Source organism: Ammospiza caudacuta, chromosome 16 (genome assembly GCF_027887145.1).
Source record: "Ammospiza caudacuta isolate bAmmCau1 chromosome 16, bAmmCau1.pri, whole genome shotgun sequence".
NCBI classification, from domain to species: domain Eukaryota; kingdom Metazoa; phylum Chordata; class Aves; order Passeriformes; family Passerellidae; genus Ammospiza; species Ammospiza caudacuta.
Genome location: NC_080608.1, coordinates 7,682,438 through 7,709,242, shown reverse-complemented (window position 1 = coordinate 7,709,242; position 26,805 = coordinate 7,682,438). Strand labels below are relative to the sequence as shown.

Genomic DNA, 26,805 nt, shown 5'->3' with positions numbered 1-26,805 from the left:
TGACTCTTCTCTCAAAGGCTCCCAAATACACCAAACCAGACTGGTTGAACCCCACGGGGCAGGATAAAGGAAACCCCAGTGAGGAGCTGTGGGCAGGGCTGGCCAAACCCCCTGAGCCCTGGGGCTGCTCCCAGCCCTTCTTTCTGCCTCCCCAGCCTTTTTCCCCAGGTGCTGGAAAGTGCAGGCCAAAGGGGAAGCAACACAAACAGCAAATGCTGCCCCTAAAGCTCCCTCTGCCTTTCAGGGATATTTTCATTCCTTGGCATCAGCTGGGATACAGATGGCTGTGCAGTTACTCACTGCAGAACTAGGTCAGCACTGATATCAAGGAAAAATAAAAATCCTGGGGTTTAGCCACCAAAACCATCCAAGTAACAGCAGCCTAATGGACAAAATAATATCCCTGAGAGATCTCATCAACCCCACTCTTCACAGATGGGGCTGCTCTGCCTAGTGACCGCACCAGGACAGAGGACTAAGGCAGTGTCATTACCAGCACAAATTCATTATTTTTTCACTGGAATCCAATAATTCCTACAGGATTTAATCCTTTTGCATGACCTTATAACAGTACATAACCAACTTTTTTTTTACACTGCCTATTATCTAGTTAATTTGTAATAGTTTATAGAAGAAAGCTTGACAAAGTCACTACCATTGTTCTAAGTCATCCTGATGTTCCATGGGTCAAAGACAGGTCCCTGTGTTCCTGCAGCCCCTGGTTTAATACAAAATGTTCTGCAGCCAAAGCAGTTTAGGGGAGTTTCCTCTCCTCATGCTTCTTCCAAGGCTGGTTTCCCAATTCTCAGCACTACAAGCAGTTGCAAGGAACAGGATTTTGGCTGCAGCATGGAGCAGGAGGAAGCAGCTGTGTGCTGGGGAAAGCACACTTGCAAAAAACTACCTTAAACTGATATGGCTTCTTTTAGTCATGCAAATCTTCACTAGGAGTTTGGACTGAGCAAGGTTACAGGATTTGTCCCTGGTGAAATATGTAAGGGTAGATTTTTAGGTGGGAACAATCAAATCATGTCTGGAAGCCTCATTAGAAAAGTAAACAAATATTTAGCCAACCCAATTTTGTTTTTCCATGGGAAACCATGTTGTGAGCACATTTAAGTACTGCACCAGCAGTGTCTGGGCTCTTTGAACCCATAGGAAAACCTTCAGAGAATATCCTATCACACAGCATGGGACATTTCCCTTTCTGATTCAAGGGGCTGTGCCAGCCTGGATAAGTGGTTTTAATTAATTTCACAGTTTTATATTTTTTCCTCAAAGCAGCTGAACTTCATTTTGTATGGTTTACAGATCACCATTGATCCCTGGGCCTCAGAGCAGAATCTGCTCAAGTGATTTCAATGGAAATGAGCTCAAGCTGCTGCTTGGAAGGAGGGAGACTGCCCTGACCCCTTCTCTCCCCTTCCTCCACAGCAGCCCTGCTGCAGCTCCAGAACCTGGGCTCTGCTGAGCTGGTTCAGTTTGCTGATCTGGCAGAAGCTGATCAGGGCTTTTATTTCGTTTCCTGGTGGTTTATTGAGCTGAAAGAATTGTCAGAGGAATTGGGTGAATTCTGAGTCAATGTCAGGAGAAAGGAGAGGAGAGAGAGGAGAATGCTGCTGAGCTTCCTTCAGTGTGAAAAGGAGTGTGGGCATGAAACATGAAAAGCATCAGGGCCTGTCCCTCCAGCCTGGGACCGCTGAGCTCATTGCAGAGGAATGTACCTGGAACCCAGATGTGTGTACAGAACTCCACCATCAAACAGAGATTCACCAGAAATCTGCACTCAGTCTGATAATAATTCCACACAGAAGAGATTCCCAAACTCTTTTCTTTAAAAGAGAGAGCCTTCAAAAAAGAATCAGGGCATTTTGCTCAGGGAATGTGTCATTCATCAGAAGCTGGATGCTCTCATTTTTTCAGGTATTTATAAAATCAGAATTTAAACACCACTTCTCAGTACATTAAAAAGAATGTGTTCAGGAATTTCACTTGCAGACAGGTATTAAAAGAGCAGCACAATGTGTAAATAAACAGCTCCCACAGGAAGGGGGATCTGTTTGTTTCCTTAAACCCTATAAAATGCCAGAGAAGCAAGAAGAGAGGGATGTGATGGCTCCCCTGGGGCAGGGGTGCAGCTGAAGAGCAGCAGTGCCAGCTGTGCCCGCTTTTGCCCTCATGCACTTGCTGCTCTCCCCTGCAATAAATTCCCAGGGCTGCTGGCAGGCTGGCACTGCAGTCACACAGCAAGGCAGCAGCTGGGTCTTTGCTGTCCCTCACAACATTCCAGCACAAGGGGGCTTTGTTACAGGAGGCTGAATGGATCCTGTGGGCATTGGATGTCAAAGAAAAAGGAGCATTGCACGATGAAGTTCCAGATGCAGAGCAGGGCAGCTCTGCTGTGGCCCCAGACAAACCAAGGTGCAGCAGTGAAACCACAGCACAGCACTGGGGAGGGATTAGAGCAAAAATTACCAGGGACAACAGAGATACAGAACATGAAGGTCTGGCTTTTGACAACGGACTAATTTAGAATAATGACTGACAACAGGTATTGCTTTCTCATGTGCTTTTGTTTTCTGCAGTGGAGCTTTTAAATGTCAGACCCAGCAGGATCTGATCTGTGTCTCTGCAATGAGGACTCTGGGGATGGACTCCTCGTTCCTGGAGGTGCTCAAGGCCAAGCATGGACAAAGCTTGGAGCAGCCTGGTCCAGTGGGAGGTGTCCCTGCTCAGGGCAGGCTGGCTGAAGCTGGGCATCTTTAAGGTCCCTTCCAACCCAAACCTTCCTGGGATTCTACCAATGCAGCTTTTCAAAAAATAAATCAGGCTGTCTCCCAGTGCAACTTGAGCACATATTTTCACAAGTAAAAGCAATATTATTCTAGTAATCAAACAGTAAAAAGGGTCTCAGAGGGCTCCAAGCAAACCTGGCTCATTAATAACAGAACATTCAGATGTGATAAGAGTTAGTTTGGCCAGCAGTCTGGAAATGCCAGTTAATCATTTAAATTCTGGAGTTTCCCTGAACTTCAGAAGGCATTGGGATGACAGAATGATACCAAAGTAATTTTACACTTAATATTTTTAGGAAGCACATAGTTTCTTTTCTATGAAACATTCCTGCTAATAAGAATCTTATCTTGCAAGCCATGCACAATGGAAATTTCCAAACAACTTTTGCAAAAGTTTTCATATAGGAAAAAACTCAGGAACAAATTTCAAGATGCTTTTCATGTGGTAAAGTTGCAACAAGCTATTAACAGAAAACAGGAAGCACATAAGGTGTCAGTTCTGAAAGTCCTAGGAGGGCATATACAAGATGCTACAACTGATCTCTGCTTTTCAAATTTGATTTTATACACATTAGAAGAAGCAATTTTCCTAGATACACCATGTGAAATTCTATTAGTTTAATCTAATGATGACAATTGACTTACAAAACTGGAAGAGGTTTCCTTTTTATTTAATATGTGAAAATTCATTTTCCCATTCTGTTGTATATAATTTAGGCAAAATTACTTGCAATATATATATATTGATATATATAAGGGTGCTTTGACCTCAATGCCTCTCAGACCCAGAGCTGAGGAAAGCTCCTCAATGGACATATCTGGGGCTCCACTGCTGTTTACCCATTTTCATGCAGTAAGTTAAGGGCAAAGGGAGCAAGTTGTTTATTTCCAGTTCCCTGCTCACTGACCAGAGCAGATTTCCCATGTTAGATAACTGTGTGTGCCCCAGGCAGCTTTGTGGGCACTGCCAGGGTCACTTTGGGTTATGGTCACAGATTAATCCCAAGAGACCTGAGCAGAGCAGGAAAAAGCTCAAATTCCATTGCTGTGGTAGAAGAGATCCTCCTGAGCCCCCCCAAGCCCCCTGAGGCAATTCCAAAGCAATCCCACAGCCCATGCTGCTTACCAGGGATGGAGGTGTCTCCTCTGTGCTGGGGAAAGGAGAGCAGCTGGTGCCCAAGGAAGGGCAGGGAGGCTCTGGGACATCCCAGAGTCACTCACATCCATGCACTCCTGAGCTTCACTCTCTTTCTGCCTCTCTTGGATCTCTGGAGCTGTTCAGCCCTTGCTGGGAAATGCCACGTGGCAGAAATATTAACTGAGCTTCCCAAAGAACAGATGCTGCTTACAGAGTCAGAGTATCCCGTAAATCAACTTATTGCAGTCAAGGGTTTGTAGGGAATTCTCATAAGATTGGAACTGGAAGCTCAAAATTTTGCACAAGTAGAAGCATGAGAGACAGGAACCTTGTCAGCCAAGATCTGACTGGAACTGCTTTTTGGCATTGTCCCATCTTCAGTTTGACAAATGAATCAGTTAAGCAAGAATTGCTTCAAATCATATCAGAAATCCCTTTTTCAGCTTATCTACAAAAACCCTTGAAAGTACAGGATTTTGTTTTTGTGCCAATTCTCCCCCCAAATTAACCCCTTTCCCCCCCCAAGTTATTCAAAACCATCAAAGAATGACCAAAGTGTGCATGGGAGGCAGGGTAACCAGCAGCCAGTAACTTGGCAAGGGCTGCCCACACTCCTGAAAGGGAGACACATTTTAGGTGGTTAACTCCTGCTGAGGCTCCCAGCAGCACTGGAGGCAGCTAAAGCAGCAAACACCATGAGCACAGAACTCTTACCCCTCTGATCTTACCATTAAATCATCTTGGAGCATCTACAAATGATCTCCTGGAGCAGGGAGAGTTGAAAGAACAGGGAGGCAGAGAGAGGAGCAAACTGCTCACCTGCCACAAGAACAACCACACCAGGCCTGGGCTAGAACTTCGGTCAAACCTTTACGTTCTACAGGCTCTCAGATTGTCACAAAACTCACCTCAAAAAAGTATTTTATTATCTAAACCATTTGTTTCTCAACCCATGGAAAGGTCGTTGACAATCTAAAAGTTAGTATTTATCATTTTATGTTAGTAACTTTTTTCCATATAAAAACTCCTTGCTAATTTATATTGATTATCATAAAAAATTATTAGCATGAAACATTTGCTTCCAAGCAGGACTGGTATTTTAGTATCCCAATGCATAATTACTTCTGGGCACGTGAAGAGCAAAATGGTATTTTTAATTTCTGACCATACTAATTTCCTGCTCTTGGAGAAGCCTGTATAGTAACTGGGGCAAGTGCAAAAAAGCTCATGATCCAAGAAATGATCTTCCATAGTTCTGTGCATGAAATGCTGCACCTAGAATAAACTCCCAAAGAGGAGAAAGGCCATTTTATATTCCAGATGAAAACCAGACAGGTCTGTTTATTCCTGGAAGGTTCTGAGTGTATCAGCATTGTTTCACATTTCCTGCCATTTATTCTGACAAATGTTTATCCATTTGACTGGAGGATTCCAGCTGGAAATGCATGCATGAAGTTTTTTTAAATAATAAGTTTTTTAAAAAAGTGTTGCAGCTGTTTAAGAACAAGTCTCAGGATAACACACTGTCCTCTCAAGGTTAAAATAAATAACCTGCCAACCCTTTAATGGAGATCTCTTTCTTTACAGTCCAGACTAAAAATGTAGCAAGGATCAACTACTGCCCCAAGGGCTTGGGATTGACTCATTGGTGAAACCTAAGTATCCTAAATTTAGGACTGAATTTTATTCCCTGACCAATCACTTCACATAAATTCAATAGAGACTTGATGTATTAAAGTTTCCATGCAGTGAATCCACAAAGTTTGTCTTGAAATTTCCTTTGTGTTATTTCTGAATTACCTCCTTTATAAAGTCTTTCAGACTTTAGTCTAAAAAAAAAAAAATGTAACTGCAGCTTTGAGAAAGGTATGAAAATAGCTCAAGGAAGCCTTCTGACAGCTCCTCCTCCCTCAATCTGAACTTGGCACTGAGCAAGCCCTTTGCAGGGCATGCTGCCACAACCTCAGGTGCTACAGCCCTGAGAACACCTCAGTTAAACCAGCTAAATCAGACTGTTTGCTTTTACTGTGTGGCAGAGGATCACAGAGGATCATTGGTGATCAAAATGTTGAGTAAATACTCAATATCACATATCATATTAATACAGCACTAACTGCAGACCACTGCAGAATTGCCATCATTAGCTGTGTGTCAAATCAGAACATTCAGTCCCCAAAGTGTTTGTGAAATCACACTCAGGACACTCACAGGTATGTTTTTTGTATATAATTATTTGTGGAAAAGAGCAGTTTTTCATTGGAAACAGTTTAAGCCTCAACAGAAGTAATTCCCAAGCCTTCCAACTCTGAAGTCATGCTGTGCAGTTTTTCACCCAGTTCTTCAACTTTTAATCAGTTAAAAGGGGAAAATTCCCAGCTTAAGGACTAACATTGCCAAACCAAAGCAGATGCTGCTTCAGGTTCTCACAGGGGATTAGAGCCTGACTCTTGGTGTCACACCATGGAATAGCACACTGTTATCAAAAGGAAACCCAAGAACACAGATCTTTACAACTGAAATTTCTGTGAAAATACATCTGAAGAAACAATTGGAATTTAAAAGCTCTACAGTCAGTTTCTCTCAACCCTTTCTTTTAAAAGGCTCGACATACTTAAGATCTTTATCTGATTTAACCAGAACAAAGCAATTAACTTTTACATTTCCTAAGTACTTACTGCAAAGTGATCAAGAAACTATGTATTTTTTAGTCATGATACAGGATTTACAAGTAAGAACCTCTAGCAGTAGTTGTACCAAATTTTGTCAACAGTTTTTGTTCTATATTGACACCTGCTGACCATTTCTCCTGACTAGTCAGTTTTACTGTATCACAACTTTATGCATTAGTTAGCCAAATATATATAAATATATACATACTAGTTGGCCAAATAAATCTAGGATTTCAGTCAAATCTCCTTCAAGATCTTACAGAGTGGGTGAATTTATTTAATCTATACATATACATTTATTTAATCTATACATATATGTGTATACATATGTGTGTATATGTGCCTGTATTTGTATACATACACACACATTTACAGAACTCCAGTAAGACCTAGACTGCTCATGTCTGCTGAAAGAAGCTTTCACAAATTTCTTCAGAGCACAGAAAGGTTTCTGCCATTTCAGACAGTGCAAGTGTCTATAGAGAGCTGTAAACAACTGGAAAAAGTCTCCTGTACTGGAATGGTGCCTCCTGTGACTACTGCCCAAGGAAAGAGGCCATGGGGTCATCAGGTCTCTGCCTTTTCATTCTGTAAGCCTCCATCTCCTCTTCTGTTGGCTCCCTGGTTTCATACTGGCTGTTGTATGGCCTCTTCCTCTCATCTAACTGCATGATTTCTTTGATGTGGAGAAGTCGAGCCTCTTCAGCATTTAGAGCCTGAAATGAGAGCAAAGGCAATCAAAAATTGCACAGTGAAACTTAGATTAAAAACCCAACAATGAAGGTTTGTCTTAGATTCCTGTATGATGGACAAGGGGCAAGCACAAAGGTGGGATAAGCAATCCACATCTGTCTGGCTCACCCACAGCACATTTCACTTAATGCTTATTTTTTAGTGTTTAACATAAAATGATGGTAAAATGCTATTTAGTAAACAAGACACTATAATCTCTTTCCAAATGTCAAAATCAAGCAACAAACTCCCAGGATTTACCTAAAATATTATCATGATCTAGCAAGTACAAATGAATTGTTATATGTTTGGAGTTTCAATTTTTAAGCGCTATGTGCCATCTCATTCCTCAAACTACTACTGCTGCTACTGGAAAAGAAGTTGCATTTGTACCCTGCTTTAATTAAGCACAGTTTAACATGTTTCCTCTGAGAGCAGCCCAGAGCAGGCTGTGTGGCCACAGCAGCCCACTGCTGCCCAGTGGATGGGGCATGGATTTGTTACACCAGCTGTGAGACTGGGCCAAGCCTGGGATACAAAGTGCAAAATTCAGATTTAACACTGCTTTGATCTCTCCATCTTTCCTCAATACACAAATCATTGTGTTCTGCCATGTCTTTTATAGATCTACAGGTGTAATAGGTGCCTAGACATCAAATGTTCTAAGTCATCTAAATTAAGTCTTCAAAACTAAATATTTATTGAAGCTTTGCCTGAGATTTATGGCAGCTTTCTAGGGGATGGACTTTAGAACACCTAACAGCATTTTAAATTTAATTTAGCTCAAAATTAGCATCAAACTGCCCCATGGTATATCACCAGAACAACATTACAGGCTTCATAAAACTGATACTGTAAAATATGTCATGTTCCTTTTGCCACGAAGCCACTGAAGATTATAGTGCACCTTTTTTAGTTTTTCTTGCTTCTTTTTCTCTTCACCCTCACTGTCAGAATTTGAGCTCTTCTTGTGCTTCTTCTTTTTCTTCTCTTTCTGTTTCTCTTGGTGGATCTGTAAGGTGGGAAACAAGTCACTGTTAAGATTCAACTTGCCAACATTAATAATGCCCAAACCATTAAATCCAACCTTCTATTAATGCTATTTGAGAGCCTAGTTTTCAATGGGGATGTTAATGCTCTAATAATGCAGTCTAGTAATTTTCAGGCTTATTATTCTACAGAATTTTGTAGATAAAATGTTGAGGAGAAGTATCTGTCTTCCAGAGAAAGGGATAATTCCTACCTCCATCAGTGTTTTGGGTTTTGTCATGTGCTCTGCCTCCTCAGGCTGCTCCTCCATTAAACTTGCCTCTGTATTCTGTACAACAGACAAGAACAAGGATACCCTGTTACTGACCACATCTGAAAGGGGAAGGACAAAAAAAATCCCAGAAATCCCTAAAAAACCAACCTCCCTCAAAAAGCAAAACAGTCTAAACCTAAAGTAAGAATATGAATGCTTTTAGCTTTTCCACATAATAAACAAGAGAATACTTACAGCAATTTCCTTCCCAGCTTCTCCTGTACAGTAGGAGTACTTGACAAAGGAGTGGCAGCACTTGTAACCCCACTTGCCTTCCTTCCAGTATGAACCCCAAATGCACTGCAGGAGAACACAGCACACAGTTACTCCTGAAAGAGGCAGGCTGAAATTTCCTCCTGAGCTGATGCCCTGGTAAGCAAATTACTCAGACATCCAAAAGGAAACTAAGAGAAATATTTATGCTATTTTACATGAACCTTACAGGTACACTGTCAAAAAAGTGAATCACAACAGGATGTGGTCAACTTATATTCAAAGTGAAAGGTGAATAGAGTAACTTCTCCTTTAGTTTAAGATTGCCATGGCAACTCCTCAAATTCACATCACAACTATGACAATCTGAAGTTTCTCCTTAACAGAAAAGGGAGAGTGCCACATTGAGACAGGAGAAATGTATTTCATGTATTACTTAGATTATACTGCATCCTAATATACCTCCAATGCGATGGCATTTAATTTTAAAAAATTTTAAACACAACCTAGGACTTACTGTATGGTTGTTGATCTTCACATCCTCTTCATACTTAGAACAAGCAATAGCTTTCTCCTGTCCTTTGATGACTGTTCCATGCCTAGAGTACTCCACATAATCTTCTGTTTGAGCCAACAGAAGTTCAGCTGGGGGGGCATCTAAATGTTCTTGGCCTCCATACTAAAATGCAAACAGAAATGGCATACAATAGTTTTGGAAAAAAACCACTTCTTATATAGTTAAACAAACATTTCAAAAACATGACCTTTGGTACCTTGTCAAAAGGCACAAAAGTGACAAAGATAGTTTAATCTTTAGTGAAGAGTTAAGACAGAAATACATCATCTCCTATGGCCACTGTGGTGTCTTTTGGTGTTTAGTTTTGTGGGGTTCTTTGTGCACGTGTTTTTTTGTTGTGTTGTGTTGTTTGTTTGTTTTTGTTTTGTTTATGCTTGTAGAATGACGACAGTGATATTCCTCACTCAAAGCAGAAAATCTTTAGAGACCAAGCCAAAGACCAGCTTGGGTAGAACCAGAGCAATACTTCCTGCCCCCTCCAAACTTGAATGTTGACATAGTTAGAATCCAAATGGATTATTTAGTTCTTTTCCAGCTGTCCAAGACACAAGTTGCAATATATAAAATAAGTATTTATCTAAAACACTGTACCCAAAATTTGAGTCAGAAAGAAATTCAGATTTCTTCAGTGGAGAAATTCTGACAGTTTAGGGAAGAGCTCCCAATAATGTAAATACCAGCAGACTTTCAAAGGTCCCAATACTAAATAAAATTATTCACTTGATGAGATAGTGTGTATAGATATAAAAATATTTTAAGTCTAAGCTGCTGAGAACAGCTGATGCCCTCTCACATAGGATTAGTAATCTTACTTGTTCCCCAAGACCCAGACTTCAAACAGAATTCCTATTAAATAAACCAAAATGCCTGTTACCTTCTCTAGGATGCTTTCTTTCTGCTGTGCCTTGAAATCTTCTTTTTTCACTTTGAAAGATTTATAGAGGAGTTCTAATTTTGTAGGGTCTGCTTGAAGATGAACTTCAGAGCCTTTGTCATAAGCCTCCCAGGCAAACACTGTGTACACAAAAGGTTCCATTCAATACTTTAAAACTGACACACATTCAAATTACATCCTTTAATTCTGAAGCAATTTCAAATAAGGCTCAATTTATAAAGATTTATTTATTTCTCTTTTGCAAGAAAGCAGCATTGTTAAGGATTTTAAGTGACTTTCCTTCAAGAACCCCAAGCCCAAAGCCCACTTACGCTGGGTCTGTGCCATGGAAATGGTGTCGCCTGTGTAGCGAACGAAGTTGTCACCTGCATACCCAACTCTGCAGAAAAGAACACAATGCTTAGCATTTGTAACATGATTTCCTCTCAAATACAAACACAGAAGTGCAACAGGTAAGTAAAAATTCTCTTGTGCACTAAGAGTTAAGAACAGAAGAAGAAGGTGCATTCCACTTGATATATGGAACAAAAACCTGGAACAAACAGGAAGCAAAAATGCTCCCTGCAAAGCCATGAAAGCATCAGCCAGCCACTCAAAAACTCTGATTTCTGTGTTCAAGGGACACATGACACAGCCCTGGAGTTCTGTTTGAGATGCCAAGCACTAAAAGTTAAACTTGGACCTAGTAACACAATAAATATCCATAAACAGTCTGTGATATTCCAGCACAGTGATTCTCACTTCTGGATTCCTGACTCTTCAGTCCAGACCCAGCATATTTGGCTGAGTTTAAGAAAGCCTGGGATACTTTTACTGCTCTCAGTAAAGTGAGACACTGGTGCACAGCTCTTGAAGAGATGCACAGTCAGCACATGAAACACACACTGAGGATCAAAGAATGCTAGCAATCCAATTCTCCACTCTTTCATCTTCCTAAAGCCACTCTGAAAAATGTACAGTCTGAAAAGCTGTGGCAGAAATTTAGATTCAATATAGGTCAAATTATGACTTGATAGAGAAGCAAAAGCATCTGCACCTAAAAAAAACAATTGACTGGCATGACTCTAGCTGGGGGCAAGGAGAGGTGGAAAGAGCAATATTTGCAATCATTTAGGTACTGCCATTCTATTTTAGGCAGTGAGCTAACCCAATTACTGCTCTCTGAACACGTTTTACTCACAGCCTGTTTGCTCTGTACATTCCCAGCACAACACAGGTCAAGTGTCTGAATTGGGGGTTCAGGGAGACAGCCAAGTGTGCTGTCAAAAGCCTATGGCAGCTTTCATTAAGTATCTAGACAATGCCAAAGCTGCATTTTCTATGCAGAATCAATTAATATAGAAGGAGATCTTATTCCTAATTGAAATATTTTGTTAGCTACCACAAACACCATGCTAGTCTCCAAAACCAAGAAACAAGGGATAAAGTTTAAGATTTGGCTACTGAAATATTTTACATAAATATAATTATTGTTTACAGGCATCACCTCTAGATGCAGCAGTGTCCTAGCCCTTGTACAGATAATTACACTAAACCATGGTCCACATGTGACTGAAGATTAAGGAACAGTCAGTATTATAAAAATACCACTTCTATATACTAAACCAAAATGTGTTTTTAAATAAAACAGATTTTTTCTAGGTTTACTGATATGTGTACATGTAACTGACTAGAGATTCATTAGCAGAAGGACATACAGGTAAAAGAAATATAAAACAATTAATATAATTTTTAAGAGTTTTGTTGGATATACAAACATGACCTCATTTGAACTTACTCATCTGGATTCTTGCCCGTGTTAGCATAAGGGTTCTCCCTCATTGCTCTTGTTTTGGGATCATAATAAGCAGAGTTTGGATCTAGATTCCTCAAGTACTAGGGAAAAAAAACCGACATAAAAGATACTTAATGTTAATGATTTTGAAAGAACTGAGGTTACACTTGCATCCTCCAGTTTAGATGTTTTAAGAAGTTCTATCTGTGCAAAAGGATCACCTTGATGAAGTTGTAACATGGGCAGGAACAGAACTGAGAACAGACCTTAACTTCCAAACCCCTAGACCCATAAACGAAGTCATTAATAACTGAATGTGTAATTTGTTGAAATTAACTGCCAGGAACACAGAGGAAGATCTGCCCAGAGCTCTTTACTCACCTTGGCAATGTCCTCCCGAATGCGCAGATTTCGGACTGTGATGCGTCTCTTCGAGTCAAAGTTCTGCCCAGGCATGTCAATGTCATCTGCATACTTGTCTTCATCTTCATCTTCACTGTTATGATCTCTTTCCTGAGGAGAAATGGACAATTTCTAATTAAAAGAGTTCCTTCACTCTGGAGACATGTACAAGGGTCTCATTTTAGTGGTTTCCTTAAAATTCTTAATCCCTGTAGTTACAAGGTGGCACAATTTTCCTGGGCTTAAGCATTCTCTCAGGATAATCTAGCATTCAACATTTCAGAAGCACTCTTGTTAAAGAATTTTCACTTCCTTCTATGGAAATAATTATCAAAACATAATTAGGATGATATTAAGAAAACAGTTATTTTGGTCAAAATATACCACATGGTAAAATCTAGTTATGTGCTTGCATCTCTAAGGTTTGACAACACATAGGAATTAAAACAAAAAGCCTCTTTATGAAATCCAGCAACCTCTGCCCAAAGCAAGAGGTAGGCAGTGGCATGGACACAACATTCAAACCCTTGTGCCACCCTTATTTTACTGCTCCACTAACTACAGGCTCTTCCTTTGCCCATGGTGTGATGCAGTGGGTAATCATCTTACTGTCTGTGAATTTGATTCCTCTTCTCCCCACTGGTGTCTTGGGGAGTTCTGCAGCAAACAAAGAGCACATCAGCAGAGAAGACAAGATAGGGGGAAAAAGCAAGGCAGCAGGGCTACAAGGGCAATCAAAGCAGAGCTTCATGCTGGATACAAAACACAATTTACCACTGGCCCCAAATGCAGAAACACTGCTACATAACATTCTAGCAGAATGCTCTTAGCTGGCTCTGTGACAGACACATGTTGGAGAATTTTTAACAGTATCCTCAACAAAACTTCCAATTCTTTGCAAGAGCAGCAAATTCTAAAACTGTTGCTGTTATTTAGAGCTTGTTACACCTTTGAACACTGAGGATTTAGACTGTAACATTTCATACCGTAAATATAACCAAGCTGCAACTCTGAAAGCTTAAAAAAAGAATTCAAGAGATATGTATTCAAGAATTTAGTCAGGATTTACAGGAATACTAAGCACTTAGGCAGAATTTAAGTTCAACAAACACAGCCAGGTTTAATTTTTTTCACCTGCTTAAAATTAACTGAAGAATACTTGCAGCAGTGAAGGTGGGAACAGCTGGGAGCCATGGAACATGGACCAGCACTGACTATGCAATCCAGTCCCAGTCCTCTCCCTCAGAGACAGCTCTTAAATTTAAACACACTTTGCTTCTTACAGTGCCACTTATAAGCAGTAAATATACAGAAGCCAACAGTGTTTGCTTCATAGAATGGGCAGGAAAAGAGGAGGAATCTCTTCTTTTGGGGAGTTCTGTAGGAAGCACTGTAGTCTGGGCGGGGTGGCAGATGGAGCTCACTCTGCCATCTAGTGACAGCCCACGGGGGACAGCACAGCCTCTGCAAGGAGGCTTTAGGTCAGCACTTCTGACCAGTAACAGCCTCTGTTTTTTCCCCCATTTTATAAGTCACTGTGCAGTGATTTTATCTTAAACCAATTTGCTTCTTCTTCCCAATTTACTTTAAACATTACTAAATCAGTGCAGAGTCATCACCTCATCACTAGGCAGACCAGACCAATCTTTTAATAGGAGAAAAGCATTTTGGTATAGGAAAAAAAATTACTGCATGGAAAACAAGCTTTTCTACCCCAAAATTCCATGTTAATTATTTCAGCAACAATAATAGTCACACAGAATTTCTGCCTGCAAGGGGAACATAAAGGAATTTTCATTTCAAAGAAGATGCTTCAAGTTTTTGAGTGTGACACAGAACATGCTGGTGCTAGGAAAACCTTTAAATTACTGAAGGGCATAAAACCCAATAGCAGACCCTGTATAGAGAGTAAAAGAGTCAGAAAGCAGAAATAATCTGTTTTGAATTGATTCAGCCTAAGCAAAAATAGATTAGCTAAGTTTACTTACCACTTGCTCCAGCTTCCCTGATGCCAACTCCTCCTGAAGCTTCTGGGCTTTCAGGGTACGTTTGGCCTGTGCAGCACAAAAATGCATTTGTTTGAAGATTTCTCCTCAGTACCAGCTCTAATATCAACAAAGCACATTATAAGTGTCCCTCCTCCAGCCCAGCCACACCAAACACTAACTCTGTCCCCAATAAACCACAGCTCCCACGTACCAAATCAACCTTGGAGTACTCCTCCACAATTTTCATGTGCTCCTCTGGGTTGTACCCATTCCACCTGTCTCGCTTCCCATCGTAGTCAAACATCAGCTGGGGCTGCACGTGCTCATCTGGGGCAATGTTCATGCCTGTGTATTTTGCTCCAACTTTCCTGGGTCTCTGAAAGAAAAAAAAAAGGATGGTTAGATCAGTCCATCAGGTTACTCACTCACATATCCTTTAAAAAACACTATCAATCAAGCTCCTTTAAAGCAAGTTAAACTCAGCACTGTAAGGCTGTGGATTGTAAATAAATGTAAGTAGTTCTGCACTTTTATGCAGCACAACTGACTTCAAACTCCATAAATTCTTGTTTATATTTTCTACAACTAAGGAAGCAATTAAAACAGTTTCTAGGGTTGGCTTCTACTTGAGATGAAGCAGGAAGACAGACACAGCAGCACTTGAGTTAATGCAATTAGTAAGAAAAGAACATTTTCACCTATTTTTAGACCATAGATCTTATGACAAGCAGAACTGATGGATGACACACTGAACTGTATCACTTTCCCCCTTCATCAATAATTTCTTTAGAAATTTCTAGGCCATCTCTCACTAGCTGTAACATTTTCCAAAACAGCTTTTCCAAGCCCAGTATTTCATTTACAGCCACCTGTTTTTCACAGAGATTAAACTCCTGTGGGATTCAAAGCCATTAAGGCAGGGCCAGAAGGGAGATCACCTCCATGCAGTCCCTCACCTCCCTGCAGCTGTTACACCTCCATACTGTTCTGTCCTTACCTCCATGCAGCCCTCACACCTCCATGCAGTCCCTTACACTGCTGTGCAGTCCTCACCTCCCTGCAGCCCTCACACCTCCCTGCAGCCCTGCCCTCACCTCCCCGCAGCCCTCACACCTCCCTGCAGCCCTGCCCTCACCTCCCTGCAGCCCTCACACCTCCCTGCAGCCCTCACACCTCCCTGCAGCCCTGCCCTCACCTCCCTGCAGCCCTCACACCTCCCTGCAGCCCTTACCTCCATGCAATCCTTCTTCTTGTGAGTCAGGGCCCCGCAGTTCTCGCAGGCTCCCTTGCGGTACCGCGTGGCCACGGCGTGCTGGGGGCAAACACAGCAGCAGTGTCAGCCCTGGGACAGCTCCCACAACAACTCCATGTCTGCAACACCCCTCAGGAGTGTGAGCCTCCCCCAAAGCCCAAACCTGCTGGATAGAAATTCCTGCCCCCTCAAAAGCACACAGCCAGACATCTCCCCTTTATTTCCTGGGAAAAGCACCCTGCGTACCTCCTGAACCCCTCGTTTGTACCAATCCCCAGAGGAGTTGTACTGCTTCTGCTTCTCTGGCTGAGGTCTCTGATGCTTTAGTGTGGGTCTCTTGGAAGGATCTATGTACCATGGCACTGAGGAGATGTACTGAGGAATATGAGGGTTGATGTCTCTGTAAGAGATGTTGTGCAATGAAAACGTGGCAGGGAAAAACCCGAAACGGCTCAGTCTAACAAACAACCCTCACATTAAAGCTCAAGTGCTTTAGGAGCGATATTAAATAATGAACTTGGTACAACACACTACAAAATAAATTCTCATTTTGATAAACACAGACTGTGAAATTTTGTTGCCACCTAATTTACCTAAACTGACTCCAAATCAAATGCTTATTCTGTGTAATGTTACTGAGCAAAAAAACCAGCAACATTTCTCAGAAACAACAAGCCCTGTGAAAGCAAGGGAGAGGCAACAGATGAGGTACACTGTAAAACACCCCTGTGCTGTGTTTTGCTCACTTTTAAAATACCACATGTTATTACCTTCATGGATGGGACTTTTTTAGCAGATCTGTCAGTAGCTGACAAAAAATAAACACTGAACCTACATTCTTCTAGAAAGTACCTCATGGCTGGAATATTAAAACACAAACTTCAACTATTTACTTCTACAGTAACTCATACTGGAATCATGAGTTACCCTCACAGTTGCTCTGCTACCAAAACATTTTTCCTCAGCAGCTTTAGAACATCCACAGCTTTAGTAAAACTTACTTTCCCTCTTCATCCACTTCAGCAGGTGCATTCCCCAGTTTTCTCTGTTCTTCTAATTCTTTCTTTTTCCTCCAATCTTCCCTCGTCATCTTCTTTGGTTCCTCCAGGCTCACATCATTTGCTCCTCCTGCAGGAGGGGCGTTCGCTACCGCACCTGAGGCCATTTTGGCTTTTATCCTTAGCGTAAAAAAGAGAATAAAATTAGAAAACAAAAAAAAGCCTTACAGATCCATACCCTCTGACATCACAGCTCTTCAACGTGACTGTGCGTCACCCAGTGAAACGAGCTAACTCCGGATCACGCATTCCCGACATGCCGCTGTCCTGACAAACAGCCCCGGTGCCGAACGCACACAATTCCCTCAGCGCCAACCGGGGACCCGGGCCTGCGCCTACCCCGGAAGGGACGCGACAGAACGGCCGCGGGGAAGCAGCGCCAGGCCCGGGCGCAGGGCCGGGCGGGGGAGGGCAGCGCTTGCTCGGAGCCTACAGAAAGCACCCTGTCCTGTCCTGTCCTGTCCTGTCCTGTCCTGTCCTGCCCTGCCCTGTCCCGATCCCGGTCCCAGCCCCGGGTCCCGGCCCGCTCCCCAGCCCTGTTTACCTACCAGGCCGCAGCTCTGTCCCACAATGCACCGCGGCCGTGCGCAGTTCCGGGGCGGAGCCACCTCCCCGTGCCGTGCCCGCCCCGCCCCGCGTGCGGCTGCGCGCTCAGCCAATCGGCTGCCGCGCGTGGGTCGAAGCGGCCAATGGGCGGCTCGGGGCCGGTTTAAAAGACGGCGCCGTTGGCCCTCAGGGTGCGCTGAGGTGTTTGAGAGCAGTTCGGACTTTGTGGCTCTGCTTTTCCCTGTGCTGTCGCTTTCTGGGGTGAGTTGAGGGCTCGGGGTAGGGCCGGACTGGGGCTTTGTGCTTCAGGCTGTACGGAGAAAAGGCGTTTCGGCCAGAGAAAGGCAGTAAAGCTGGGGAAGGGTTTAGGGCACAGCTGTGATGAGGAGGGGCGGGTCGTGCTCAGCCTGGAGGAGGCTCAGGGGGCCTTATCGCTGCCTATAATCACCTGAAAGCGCATTCAGCCAGGTGGAGATCGCTGTTTTCTCTCAGACAGCTGGCAGCAGGACAAAAATAAATGGTATCACGCTGTGCTGGAGGGGTTTTGAGTTGGCCATTAGGAAGAATTCCTGATAGAAAGGGTGGTTACACATTAGAACGGGCTGCCCGGGGGGTGGTGGAGTCGCTGTCCCTGGAGGTGTTTAAGGAAAGGTTGGATACGGCACTCGGTGCTATGGTGGTGTTTAGGTTGGACTTGATTATTTAGAGAACTTTTCCAGCCTGATTAACTGTGGTCCTGAGTTTTCCTGCATTCCTCTGTAATGAGGAATTGCATGTTCACCTGTGTGATGGCAGCGATGAGCACTAATAGTGCCTTGACACCTGAGGGGCTTTAGCTGACCTGCTCTATAATGGTGGGAAGTAGGGGTTTGTTCCCTTGTCTAGAGACCAGTATGTGACAGCTCTGCTATTTTTAATGGGGCTTGCTTAGAAAGTGTGTTGTGATGAGACAAATGACAAAAGAAGTGCTTTCCCTTTTTCCTCTGGACTCTACAGGGTAGCCTTATCACTCTGAAGATGGCAACTCTGATCTTTGTTGATCAGGAGAACAGTGACCGTCCTGCTCCCAAGAGTCAGCTGAAGCTCCCTTCAGGATCTTGTGCGTATTTGCTGCCCTGAGCCAGTAAGGGATTAAGGGAAAGGCATAAATCACATTTTGTTAGTCACTGCTTTTAATGGTAAAAGTTTCCCATTTATAAATCCACTCACCCAATCAATTCTTCCAAGCTCAGTTGGTATAAAATTGAAGATAACTCTGTGCTTTGTCATAATTGTGGCTTATGAGTTATAGATAGTGAACAATGATTTCCATGACACTTAGTTTTCCAGCATGTGCACTTACTTAGGCAAACTTTAGGGTTGCTGATGTTTGCTTTTTTTCTCCCCCCCCCCCCCCCCCCCTCCCCCATTCCAGCAAAAGTCTTAGCTGAAAGAAAAGTTAACACTCCACTTCCTAAAAAAGCAATCAGTGCTTCCCCAGTCACATCTTGCTCTGTCAGAAAGGCTCTTGGAAATGTGAATAAAACTGAAGGAGTCACAAGCAAGACGGATAAGCTAAAACAGAAAAGTCAGCCTTGCACTGTGAACAAAGTGAGTACAACACACTTATGGGGAGGAGGGGAAATCTGTAATTTACCTGCTATGATTTAACTGTGATATAATTAAGCACCACACAGGTGCTCCCTTAGTCCCCCTTTGATGGGATAGGGGGTGAGAATTGGAAGGGGGAATGTGAGAAAAATAATGGGCTGAGATTAAGGCAATTTAATAATAAAAAAATCTCAAAGAATACCAAAACCAATTCCTTGTCACCAGTTGACTAATGCCTTGCCAGTCCCCGAGCAGTGGTAGCCCTGCTTTCCCACCAATTTTCCTTGCTGAGATGCCATGGATGCTCAATATGAGATCCCTCTGGGCAGCTGGGTCAGCTGTCCTGGCTGTGCCTCCCCAGCCTCCTCACTGCTGGGGTTGTGAGGAGCAGAGAACGCCTGGGCTGGGCAAACACTGCTTGGCAATAGCTGAAAGAGCTGTTTTCATCATGAATCCAAAACATGGGCTCATAGGAGTTGCTAGGAAGCAAAGTTACTTTATCCTGCCTAAAAGCAGGGCACCTGTGTAGATGGTTCTAGAGAAAATAGTCTGAGTTTGTCTTATCCACACCTTAAGAGTTCCCTGTTCTAGTGCAGTCACCTCTGACCACCACATAGAGTACTGCACTATATAAGCTCAGCTGAAACATTTGCCCATCTTCATCTTATTTGTATTGAGGGCATTGGAATTTAGGCCTGAGAAAAGTATGTCAGGTGTGCTTGGCTGTAGACCTGAACAGCACAAGAAAGCCACTACAAATATTCTACAGCAGCTCAAGTAATGTTACTTCCTCTTCTTATGCCTAACAAAGACTGGATTGGAAAGCTGCCATACAGTGCCTGAAGAAGATTGGCCAGAAATAGAAAATATGTTTCCTTTGGATCCTCAAGGTAAGAACTATTGATGTAATTATTAAAATTAGCAATAAGGCTTTAATGAGTGGTGGCATCGTTGTGAGAATTTGTCCAAGCTACTGTGGCACACAAGCCAGCATTGCATTTCTCCTGAGCCCTTTCTGAAACACAAAGGTGCTTGCTGCTTCTGAAGTACTTTGCCAGGAATGAGGTGGCATTTCTAACACTTATGGCTGTGCCTCAGATGGGTCATTCTGAGTCTCTTATTGTGGTGACAGGAAACACACTCCAAATAACCAGGTATTAGCTTAGTTCATTAAATAGTGACTAGTAGATAATAACTAATAGATAGACTATCCAAAGGAATACAGGAAAGTGTGCCAAGAATTGTAACTGAAGAGATTCCTACTGCTCTAGGATATAATAGTTGAAGATGAAACTTCTAAAGTTATTCTTAGGCCAGCCCATTTCATTCTCAGTCCTTCAAAGTGTGTCCTTAACTTTCCTCTTCATGTGTGCAAACTACAGTCCCCAAGACTGCTGTGTTGATGAAATGTGCATGCTTTGCTTGCTGAGTTACCAACTGCTGTACATTAGCAGTTCCATTTGCAGCCTAGTGTTTCCATCAGGGTTGGTGTATAGGTTTCATGGACAGCTGAAAGGTGTAATTGCAAGTAAATACCCCATAAGAGGAGACTGTTGTGGTGTTTTAGGTTGGCTCCTATTTAATTTAGTCTAGAAAATTTTGCAGCTTCCCATACTACTGCACACTTAACAGTCTTTCTTCAACAGATTTTGAGAGTTTTGATCTTCCTGAAGAATACAAACTAAGCAATATCGACCTGTGTGGTGTTCCCCTCATGGTATTTGAGAGGACATATGACAGATGTGTGAGCATGGCTTCTTCACCAGTGAAGGTGGAAGAGATTTCATGGGAATCCAGTAAGTGGAAGCTTTGCAGACTTTCAGTACACACAATGCTCATCAGTGCTCAGGGCAAAAAGCCAGCTGGCTGCAGCAGTGAATTGCTGCTGCTGTCTGAGCCACCAGAGCAGTGCACCAATGTCACACAGCTTCTGGTGTGTAGCCAGGCTCAGTGTACCTGGCCAGCACTGCCATCATCTCCAGTGGTGTCACTGACTTGTGGCTGAACCCAGCTGCCACCAAGCACCACACAACTTGCCTCCCCTGCTCTGGGATGGGGAAGAAATCAGAAGAGAAAATGTGAAAGAACTCATGCTTTGAGATAAAAGCAGTTTTGATAACTAAAGCAAAAGCCATGCATTTAAGAAAAACAGGACAGGGAATTCACTGTTTCCATCAGCAAGCAGGTGTTCAGTGTCCTCACAACATCATGCCTTCATCACATGCAGTGGTGGCTTGGGAAGACAAGTGCCCTAACTCCAAATGTCTCTCTTCTCCCCCAGCTTTGTCTGCTGAGCATGGCACCATATGGTCTGACATATCCTTGGGCCCCTTGGGATCAGCTGTTCTGGCTGTGCTCCCTTCCAGATGCTTGAGCACTCCCAGTCTCCTCCTCACTGGTGGGGTGGGGAGCAGAAAAGGCCTTGACTCTGTTGCTGAGCAGTGCTCACACAACTGAACCATCCCTGAGTTAGCAACACTACTTCCAGCACAAATGCAAAACACAGCCCATACCAGTGGCTGTGAAGAAAATAAACTCTACCCAGTGAGAAGCACTGAGCAACCTTTTGTGGTGCATTGCAAACTGATCAGTTAGGTGGCATTGGTTTATACAATGCAGCAATATTGCCCTTGCTTATTCAACAGGTTTATGCTGAGCTGCTGGGAGCTAGCTTATGTTTGTGTGCATTCTGAGTTTGAGGAACTGATTTGATTTGTTTCTAACTTTCAGACTTGCTACAATCAACTGCTGACTTCCTTGCTACCCTGGATGAGATCATTGACATGCCACCTCCAATATATGATGATTAATGTGTGCTCTGAAGTTTTTTTTGAGGTCAAATTTAATATAATTCTGTATTTTAATAAAGGCTAGTTTAACCTATATACTGTTATACCTTTCCTTTTTCAGTGAGCCCAAGCTGTAGGTAGCAAAGTAGAGCTTTGAGGAGGAGGTTCTGACCAGCAGAACCTGGGTAAGCTCCTAAGCAAGGCTATGATGCACTGCTGTCACCTCATCTAGGAGCTGGCACCTGCTGGAGTGTATGTGACAGGCAGTGAGGTCAGAAGGATTTCCACCTAATTTGATCTACCAAACATGCAGGGGTTTGACCAATTTGTGTATCTGGTGTAAAGTAAGCACTAGAACTGGTATTTTGGTATTTGCCCTTTGAACCCGTTTGCTCTTCACAGTGGCTGAGGGGGTGTGTGTTGGGTTCTTACACACCTGTAAATGCTTATTGCTGAAGAGTGCCTGCAGTGAGGCACTGAATGTGGTCACACAGTGCCACCACATGGCCTCTTGGTAGGCAGCACACAGGTAAAAAAGCACATTGGTGTGTGAGGCCCCAGGGAGCAGTGGTATGAGACAGTGTGGAAATGACATGAATGTGAATTTAGGTAGTAACTCTTTGTATGTATAGACACCTCCCTGGGGGAGAAACACTAGTACTTCATCTGTGTTATGGAAGTTTATCAGGGTCAAATGAGATCTGGTTTTTTTGTTCCTTTGAAATACTGTGATCAAAAACCTAGATCTCTTTGTACAGTCAAATAAGCTTTTTGGGCCATGTCCACATGTGTGTATACATGCACATAAAATTTTTTAAAACATGCTTGTAGAATTTCATAGCAAACTGGACAACTATTTGCATAATGTTTATGAAGGTGATAATTAAATCATTTCAGATTCACAGGCCTCTTGGTACTGATAGACTTTAATGTTGGAGCTTAAATACTTGTTATTTGTGGGGCTGGTGGGATGGATGTGCAGAAAGATGGGGTGAGTCAGGCTTGGCAATATTGGTGATCTGTCTGCATAGGGATAAGTGCTGCTGTGGTGTAGAAAATAAGATGGTAGTGGTAGGATTAAGTAAATTGTTTGCTACAGTGAACCACAACTCAGGCTTTTTGCTCTCATTAGGATTTCTGGCTAATGCAGGGCGAAACTTTAGCTTTTACAAAGCCTAATTTTGTAAATATTCATTAGAAAATTTCGCTTGTTTCAGCTGGCTTTTATTTTCCTCATTTACTCTTCAACTCTGACTGAGATTAAAGGGAAATGCACATTCCTGGGACAAAGCTGTGGTGAGATTCTATCTGTGGGTGGAGTTTCCTGCTCTTGGTGACTCCAAGAGTTCCCAGTCACAAGGCACTGTCTTCTCTTTGGAAAATGTAAACTCATGGCCTCAGAGCTGCAAGCCTACTCCATGTCAGCTCATGAAGTGCTAGCACAGGAGTACTGGGAATTTTGTATTGCTTCAGGTAGGTGTTAACACTGACTTCTACTGGTGACTAAAAAAATCAATTTCCTTAGCTGCTTTAATGTTGCTATAACCCACACAGCTCTTGATACTTACCAAGTTCTATTTTCTCTTGGGGCATTTCAGGAATACTGACTTGAGAGAGTTCAAAATGCTTTTTAAGCACTTTCCTCCACAACAGTGATCTTACTAAAAACTGCTTTTAATGTTTGGGTTGATCCAGTTGCTTAATCAGCTTATGCTTCCTGTGAAGATCTGACATACTGGGGATTGTAAATGCATGGCTGTTTTGAAAGTGAATGCTTGCGTGGTGGCAGTCTTCAACAGATCTCATGGGTATGTGATTGGGAGCTCAGGATTGTAATGAAATGCACAGAGTAGGGACCTTTTCAGTGGGTTATCACTGCAAAAGAACTGTGTTCTCTCTGTAAGAGTCACTTGAAGCCTTTACCTGAACTTCTGTAAGGAGAGTTTGGAGATGTAAATGAAAAGTCTCTTAGCAGGCTCAGTGAAGTTACTCCAGTGCACATCAGACAATCCATCGTGTGTGCAGAGTTCTGGCAGTGGGTGGCACCATGGTAACAGCCTTGTTAGAGCTCCTGCAGCCTGAAATCGCTGCCGTGGTGCTGCTTGCCTTTGGTGCCTTGCACACGGTGTAGGTGGCTGTGATGGCTTCATCCCCTCATTAATGGGGAATGGAGGATACGAGTGGGCACGAAGGAATTCAGAGTGCCTGTACCCTGTGACTACGGGGAGCAGTCTGTGAGCCGGGCACTTTTTATCTTCCGCTGTTTAAAAATAGAAATGAGAAGCCTGGAGGCAGTTGGTCTCCCAAGGGTTAGCAAAGCCGTGAATCTTGCAACTTCCACACAAAACCCATGGCTTCTTCCGCACAAAACTTCATAGCTCTTAAAACGGTTAATGTGCCCCAGAACGCGCTATTTCTGGTTTATTGCTGCACGAAGTCCCTGCAGGGTCCGTGTAGCTAAGCAGTCCTGCTGCCCCTTTCCTGGAGCCTTTTCCTCCTCTTGTTAGGAGGGAGTGACCCAGAGGTGGCAGAGGGGATGATGAGGCCCCGGCAGGCGGCGTTGTGCGGCCGTGACTGCGAGCGGAGCCGCGAGGGGGAGCCTCGGCTGCGGAGGGACCGGGGACAAGGGACAGCCCCCCGGTGCCCAGTGGAACCGGGGGCACGGGGGAGCCCCGCTGGGGCCGGGGACAAGGGACAGGCACGGGGGAGCCCCGCTGGGGCCGGGGACAAGGGACAGCCCCGCGGTGCCCAGTGGAACCGGGGGCACGCTGGGGCCGGGCGGGCTCGGTAGCCGCGGGCGCTGCAGCATCACGCCGTCTCTTTCTGGGGGCACCACAGTCCGTGTGTAACACGGATCCCAGCGAGGCACAGAGCCCTCCTGCATGCGGGATGCACAGCCTTGTCTTCCCGCAAGGCAAAGCCCGAGTCTTCCTTCAAAAGCAGAGCTTTCCCTGTGAGCGGGGCCCGGGCGGTGGCTGCCCAGCCACGGAGGGGGCCCTTCCCTGTTTGTTACTTTACTTTTCTCTCCACTGCTGCTCAAATGTCTTCTGACGTCTAAGCAACATGCTGTATTACTCTTCTGTAAATAGTCATCTGCTGGATGTCAGTGGGTTTTAGGAAAACCCACTGGAGATGTTCCCTTTTCACAGTGTTTTCCCAGCTGCAGCGTGCATGTGCCCTGGGGAAGGTGAGGAGGAGAGGAGCCGTCCCTCAGTGCAGCGGGGCGGGCAGTGCAAACCTTCCCCTTCTTTGCTCTCTGCTGGGCTGAGACACGGCCCCAGTATGAGCCTGGCCCTGTAGCAGGGGCTGCAGTTAACCCCAAGTTCCATAACCTGGCTTCAGAGATCTCTCATCTCCGTCCGTCCCGACCGTTCTACCCCCGATGCTCCTACAGGACAGGCTGTGCTCAGGGCAGCTGTGCTGGGCAGGCACACAGGGCTGGCCCCTGTGCTGCTGAGCCATCGTGTGTGACAGCGACAGGCTGCGCTCAGGGCAGGGACACAGAGCTGGCCCCTGTGCTGCTGAGCCATCGTGTGTGACAGCGACAGGCTGTGTTCAGGGCAGGGACACAGAGCTGGCTCCCTGTGCTGCTGAGCCATCGTGTGTGACAGCGACAGGCTGCGCTCAGGGCAGGTCGCAGCAGGCACAGGCACCCTCTGTGCTGGAATGTCCCCATCTGGGAACATCTGGTTCTGAAATAGGGGTGTTTTCTTTGGATGTTCTTCCAGAGCAGGTTCTTCAACGTCTCTATGACTCAGTTTTGGAATGAGAACAAAAAGCAGAGAAAACCAAGCATGAATCAGCTGTTATTTGGATTCAGTTTTCTGTAAGGCCAGGTGACCAAAATCATTCCAGCTTCAAGAATCAATAAATTAACATCATGTTTAACTCACCTATCATCAGGTTCTTTAATCAAATACAAGGTGCTGCTGGATTTATTAGTTCAGAGGATTTTGCACTTCATTCAGCATGATAGCAATCTACTTTTAAAAATACAATTAACCACAATTGGGTTTCTGGTACCTGCTGCTTGTGAAAACTTCAGGCAGCAGAAATAAGTTGTGATTCTCTTTGATAAATTCTGCTTATTTTTAGGGAATGTATCAAGTTCTGTTCACCTAAACATATCCAGTAGCAAACAGCTCTTTTCTCTGAACTTCTTCTCAGCTTGAAAGTTTTGTCTGTACTGTTTGCTTCTTCTTCCTGAGGCTGTTTAGGTGTTGTATAGTCCTTGTCCATCATATTCCTTCTTAAATAATACACAACCTTTGAGAGCTGTTTTTAGCAGCTGTGTGTTGCTTTGCTGGGAGTAGAGCTTATTATGTTCTCCTGGATTTTGTGAAGGAGCTTATACATTTTTTTAAGGTATTTAAAATTGTCAGTTTAAGAGTCCCCTTTTATGAAACCAAGACTTCTAATTCCAAAGCTGACTTAAAAAACCTTGCTATGTAAAGTAGTTTACAAAACTTCATTTTGTAAATGCAATGCCTCCTGGTTCCAAGAGTGTGCTGACCTCTCAAAGCACATGTGAGGAAAAAAAAAGCCAAAATGAAAATGAGTGGGAACATTCCTGTGGAAAAATGTATTCCAACAGCACAGCACTTTTCTAGGAATGATTATTGCACTGGAAGTTATTCAAAACTTGCAAGTTGCAACTAGGTTCTGGATTTTGCTTTTTACCTTCTACCCAGTCTTGCTCCAGCCTTATTTTGTTCAGATAACAAGTTCTTAGCTTCTTTCAAGGATTAAAAACTTTCCCCTGAAGTGCTTTTTTTTCTGTGCATAGCTTCCCATGCCTTAGTCTGAGTTTCTTTGGAAGCTAGGAAGGATCTGGAAATGCTTTGCCTTGAGATCTAGTTGCTTTGAGGAAGCTCATCTTATTCTTCAGTTGTGTCTTGGCTCCCCCACATGGTGTTGTGTGACCATGCTGTGATTCTTAAGAATTTTGCTACAGTAATTTGATGCTTTACAGAATATTATCAGGAAAAGCAGACAGGCAAGGGCCTTTTCTAGTGCTGGAACTCAGCCAATTCTGTCTGTTCTTCTCCAGGTTTTTTTTTTTTTTTTTTCAGTTGGGATTAGCA

The 26,805-nt window shown here is 43.6% G+C and overlaps 2 protein-coding genes across 3 annotated transcripts; one reads left to right on the top strand and one right to left on the bottom strand.

Moving 5' to 3' along the window:
* Nucleotides 1–5,336: 5,336 nt before the first annotated feature.
* Nucleotides 5,337–17,374, bottom strand: SLU7 (SLU7 homolog, splicing factor). Of its 2 annotated transcripts, XM_058815015.1 has the most exons (16): nt 17,345–17,374; nt 16,740–16,916; nt 15,985–16,138; nt 15,718–15,798; nt 14,698–14,862; nt 14,487–14,552; nt 13,108–13,155; nt 12,478–12,609; nt 12,100–12,197; nt 10,634–10,701; nt 10,302–10,441; nt 9,368–9,529; nt 8,833–8,937; nt 8,578–8,652; nt 8,242–8,346; nt 5,337–7,318 (listed from the first exon to the last, which is right to left on the bottom strand). In XM_058815015.1, the coding sequence occupies exons 2-16, from the start codon at nt 16,901–16,903 to the stop codon at nt 7,139–7,141; spliced, it is 1,743 nt and encodes a 580-aa protein (XP_058670998.1). In that variant the 5' UTR covers nt 16,904–16,916; nt 17,345–17,374; the 3' UTR covers nt 5,337–7,138. The 2 variants fall into 2 exon arrangements, with proteins under 2 accessions (XP_058670998.1, XP_058670999.1); XM_058815016.1 differs by lacking the exons at nt 13,108–13,155; nt 17,345–17,374 and having other exon boundaries at nt 5,340–7,318; nt 16,740–17,315.
* A 134-nt stretch (nt 17,375–17,508) lies between these two features.
* On the top strand, nt 17,509–21,815 carry PTTG1 (PTTG1 regulator of sister chromatid separation, securin). The gene is made up of 6 exons (XM_058815017.1): nt 17,509–17,603; nt 18,339–18,441; nt 18,757–18,932; nt 19,744–19,822; nt 20,579–20,728; nt 21,663–21,815. Exons 2-6 carry the CDS (start codon nt 18,360–18,362, stop codon nt 21,740–21,742), a joined length of 567 nt encoding a protein of 188 aa, XP_058671000.1. The 5' UTR covers nt 17,509–17,603; nt 18,339–18,359; the 3' UTR covers nt 21,743–21,815.
* Nucleotides 21,816–26,805: the final 4,990 nt, after the last annotated feature.

Bases quoted from the DNA above. Each gene is read 5' to 3' on its own strand.
- SLU7 (XM_058815015.1), bottom strand. From the start codon at position 16,903: ATGGCCTCAGGTGCGGTAGCGAACGCCCCTCCTGCAGGAGGAGCAAAT. The intron at 14,863-15,717 runs GTAAGGGCTGCA...TTTTTCTTTCAG, and splicing joins AGAAGAAGGATTGCATGGAG to AGACCCAGGAAAGTTGGAGC. The intron at 12,610-13,107 runs GTAAGATGATTA...ATTTCTCCTCAG, and splicing joins AGGAATCAAATTCACAGACA to GAAAGAGATCATAACAGTGA.
- PTTG1 (XM_058815017.1), top strand. From the start codon at position 18,360: ATGGCAACTCTGATCTTTGTTGATCAGGAGAACAGTGACCGTCCTGCT. The intron at 18,442-18,756 runs GTGCGTATTTGC...CCCCCATTCCAG, and splicing joins GAAGCTCCCTTCAGGATCTT to CAAAAGTCTTAGCTGAAAGA. The intron at 19,823-20,578 runs GTAAGAACTATT...TTTCTTCAACAG, and splicing joins GTTTCCTTTGGATCCTCAAG to ATTTTGAGAGTTTTGATCTT.